The 4730-nt window shown below is 36.8% G+C and overlaps 1 protein-coding gene across 1 annotated transcript; it reads right to left on the reverse strand.

Annotated features, from left to right (window-relative positions):
• Positions 1-56: 56 nt before the first annotated feature.
• On the reverse strand, positions 57-4730 carry LOC126397780 (T-cell-specific guanine nucleotide triphosphate-binding protein 2-like). The gene is made up of 2 exons (XM_050056734.1): positions 3440-4730; positions 57-138 (listed from the first exon to the last, which is right to left on the reverse strand). The coding sequence occupies exons 1-2, from the start codon at positions 3775-3777 to the stop codon at positions 135-137; spliced, it is 342 nt and encodes a 113-aa protein (XP_049912691.1). The 5' UTR covers positions 3778-4730; the 3' UTR covers positions 57-134.

Consider the following 4730-nt stretch of genomic DNA (forward strand, 5'->3'; position numbering starts at 1 on the left):
TTCATAGCCATTAATAATGCACAGTAAAAAAAAACAAATGCGACATATATGTTTGTGTATAAGCTACTGCCACTGGTATTCCATTGACCCATAGCTGATTATCATTGATAGTCACCTCTTGGTCGTCTTCTTTCCTATCTGAAAGTCATAGAGATTACAGTAGTCATTGAATAATTCCAATTATTACATAATAATATAGGGATGTGATTGCTCTTGGCTACCATACAAGACTAAGGACCTATTTTTTTTTAAACCATTCAAAGCCATAAACAACAGCAACACACTCTTTAACCAAGGTAACATTAGCCTAAAATATGTCACACAACTGTAGCTGTTAACACTAACGTTAATCCTTAAATACTGGCGAAATTTACTTTTCAAAAGACATAATGATATAAGTACACATGTTGTTCTAAATAAATATTGTGAATCGATGCATTTAATTACCAATAATTACCTAAAAATCAGAGTTTTGTCTCTCTGACTAGGGTATTTAAATTGCCCGCCTATTGACTTCCGGGAACTATTCGAAGTCTACATGAGTCACGTGACGCACAAGCATTTTGGACTTCCGTTGTCGCGACTCTGTTATATTCTACGGCACTGTGTGCGTGTTCTCAGTTCTCAGAACTTTAGCTCAGCGTCACGTCTCGCCGTGCGTAATTTGTTTACTCCTAACAATAGACTCGTCGTAGTTCTGAGTTAGGCCGCATGTTTTGTTTCACATGTCAAGGTAAGTGTGCAGAGGTCCCTCTCTCTCTCTCACACACACACACACACACCACACTGTAATAAGCCGATAAAACTCCGTGTAACTTTTGGCTTCCAGAAACTAGCTTTCTGTGTTGCACAAAACAAATACTGCATCAAAGCCAATGCTGTTACTAATCTTTGAAACATCCAAGACTGTTATAAAAGGTAAAAGAATAAATATCCAGTCTCCGATAACTTTTATATTGAAAATAAGTCCTTTGGTGTGTGTTTTTTCTTCTCCAAATCCGCGCTGCAGACGCCGGATCCTATCCACTTTCTGCCTAGGGAAATTCATCTCGAACGAGCCTCCTGACACAGGTAATCATTATTTGTTCTTGTCTGGGAGATCATGCACAACCCTGAAGCTCAGATTGCATGCAGACCTGGGTGATCTGGAATTAACCTGGTCTCTCCAGCAGATGGTGCTGGCGCATCACCATATGGTTGTTGTTGTGCATCTGCAACTCCTATATGGCAGCCAGAAAATCGCTTTCTATGCACAAATCTCTATAGTGGGTTGCACAAAACTAATACTGCATCAAAGCCAATACTGTTACTAATCTTTGAAACATCCAAGACTGTTATAGAAGATAAAAGAATAAATATCCAGTCTCCAATTACTTTTATACCGAAAATAAGTCATTTTGTGTGTGTTTTTTCCTTCCCCAAATCAGCGACATCACTTGTGAAATTGGCATTTAAAGGGTTAAAATCCTGAAACTTTTTAAAGATTTGGTAGTTTTGATCAGGACTGAAGTTGATTAACAGATTTAAGCAAAAAAAGTAAAAAAAAAAAATATTTATCTGATATATTTTTACAGCTGTTTTTTTAAAATAGCTGTTTTCAGCCACATGTGATTCAGAGATATAATCTGTTGCTGCACAAAAACTAAAAATGCAATATAGTCAATACTGTCACTAATTTTTGAAACATCCAAGACTGTAATACCATGCGAAAGGAATCAAGTTTTTAATAACTTTTTATATAAAAAATAAGCCATTTTGTGTGTGTTTTTCCCCAAATCAGTGACATCACCTATTAAACTGGCATTTAAAGGGTTAAAATCCTGAACATTTTTTAAGATTTGATAGTTTTGATCAGAACTGAAGTTGATTAACAGATTTATGCAAAAAAAAGTTCCAAAAAATATTTATCTTATATGTTTTTACAGCTGTTGATTTTAGTGGATGAAAACAGCCACCAAGGACACATTAGGGAGTTTTTGTGAAAATCTGATGCTGCGCACATACAAAAAATGGAATATAGTCAATACTGTTACTAATTTTTGAAACATCCAAGACTGAGATACCATGCAAAAGGAATCAAGTTTTCAGTGACTTTTTATATAAAAAATAAGCCATTTTGTGTGTGTTTTTTCCCCAAATCAGTGACATCACCCATTAAATTGGCATTTAAAGGGTTAAAATCCTTAACATTTTTTAAGATTTGATAGTTTTGATCAGAACTGAAGTTGATTAACAGATTTATGCAAAAAAAGTTCCAAAAAATATTTATCTTATATGTTTTTACAGCTGTTGATTTTAGTGGATGAAAACAGCCACCAAGGACACATTAGGGTAGTCTTCGGGAAGGGTGCATGATACGTGTCCCGTAGTGGAAACACCGGCAAGTGTCCAAAACTCAAAACAATGAGGTCTCTCAACTACAAGATGGTGACTGTCACATTTAAATGTTGATGAGGTTTGAGTCAGTTTATTTATTTATTTATTTATTCTATGAGGAGTTTTTCAAAGTCACAGGAACCAGTGACTTTTTCTGTAAGATATGAGCACAGTCAGAATGAATGAAAAACATTCATGACAACATACAGTTAATAATTATTAATGTGTACATTTTAACTAAATATGTTAATATACCATAAAGACAGCATACGTCTACAAGACGGTAATGTGGGAACAGAATATTTTGTTTGTACAACCTTATAGAACATGAGATGGAGAGCTTACTAAGATAATGTAAAGACAAAATCACTAATTTTAGTACATTTCAATGAACATTTTATTTGATCACTCAGAGGCCTTCATTTCATTCAGATTAATATAAAGTATTCAGACAGTAAGCATTACACTACCTGATTTGCTCAATGTGTTTGATTAAATATGCAACATGATCACTCTGATTTGTACACTGTACATACAGTCAGATTACATTGTACACTAATATTTCTAAATGTGCCACATTTCCAGTCACCTTTATGATCACACTGAGGTGTTGAAACCCAGGGCCTTTTTGGACACCCTCTGTGCATCCTCAGCGAGCATGTCGAGGAAAGTATGAAGAGCTTTGTAAGTGGAGATAAAAGAGAGGGATGCTGCTGCTGGGATTCCAAATAATGGAATTAATCTGAACCCTTCCTCTGCTGCCATTAATGCCATGTCAGCCAAAGAACAGACCAGTATTTTAATGATAAGCTCTTTGTTTATTTCGTTTAAACCCAGTTGTGATGTCATCACTGATCTAAGATCTGCCAAAGGCACATGTGCACTACGAGCAAGACTCTGCAGTGACTTGCTATCAAGACCAAATGTAACCTGATATTGACTGACTGTAGAAATCAACATGGCTATATCAGTGGCAAAAGAGAGCCCAGGAACTGGTGCAGCTGCTATGAGTGCAGATGTAGAGGCAAGGTACTATATTTAGATGATGATGAAGAAGTCAAACCTTTCAAATCCAACATGCTCCAGGTACTCGTCAGCTGGAAACTCAGAGTTGCCAATACCAGGAAGATCCCATAGTGTGACATTGGGATAGTTGGGATGGGGGTATGGTGAAACCTCTAAGGTGGTTTCTACACAACCAGCAGGAGCAGCTCTCTCATCCTCTTCATCTAGTATGCCTCTGAAGGCATTAACAAAGGTGGATTTACCAGAGCCTGTCTCTCCAGTGACTGCAATATTAACAGGAATATTATCCCGCTCATCCAAATACTCCTGGATCTTTGCAGCTGCTGCGTCAGGTCCATTGGTTTGCAGCTTCTTTAATTTTTTGAATGTGTTCATTTTCAAATGGATTATCCATAGTGCTCCCTGAAAAATATAGAAAACAGAAAATCACTGTAGTATTTTGCATTTGTAGTAAGTTCACCCTTTATCTAATAATGCATTAAATATAATGAGGCTGATTTTAATACAGTTGTATTATGCAAAGTTAGGAGACTGTATTGTCAATACATGAATTTTTCTAAATTAATGACTGTGTAGTCTACACTGCAGGATAAATTGTTGCCTCCAGTCAGTGATGTATTTTTGGCAGCAAAAAACATCAAAACATGCAAAATGAATTCAGAAATTTTATTAGTTATGTTTTGTTCCCTATGATGGTTATTGTAACCTTATTATCTTATACTACTTATACATTACATGTAGAGCAGTGCAAACTGTGTTACATAGAGTTGCAGTACTAAGCATGGATTAGCTGTAAATATATCTCTTATCGTATGGGGCACTTAGATCGTTGTTACTCTGCGAGAAGGTTTAACTTCTTTCTCTGCACAGCCGCACAGTGTCAGAGTTGTACAAAGTTCAGCTCCTTGCAGTCAGTGAATTGACCAATGAAAACGTCTGCTGTGCCAAACTGACCAAGCAGTGTCTGTCCTGTTTGTCCTGTTTCCTCGGGCCCATTATCAGTGAAAGCAGCTGGTTTACAAGAAGTGCAGAGAGGAGGGTGCGTTTGTATCAGAGAGCTACACCCTCTGAGTTATGCACTGGCACTTATTCAGATAAACACTCTTTGCTCTTTATCGGTTTATAGTTTATCGAGCTGTTTTCAGCCAGATGACATTAGTTACCCAGAATATGAATATGTGGCTTGTCATGAAAATGTTTTGATGAAATCTTTAAATATGTTCTGACTTCTTTTCTGTCCGTGACCCACTGGGCCAGCAGGCTCTCTGACGTGCAGCACCTCATGATTAACAAATGAAGCACTGTACTACCAGTACTGTTGTCTATGC

Source organism: Epinephelus moara, chromosome 11 (genome assembly GCF_006386435.1).
Source record: "Epinephelus moara isolate mb chromosome 11, YSFRI_EMoa_1.0, whole genome shotgun sequence".
Lineage (NCBI taxonomy): Eukaryota > Metazoa > Chordata > Actinopteri > Perciformes > Serranidae > Epinephelus > Epinephelus moara.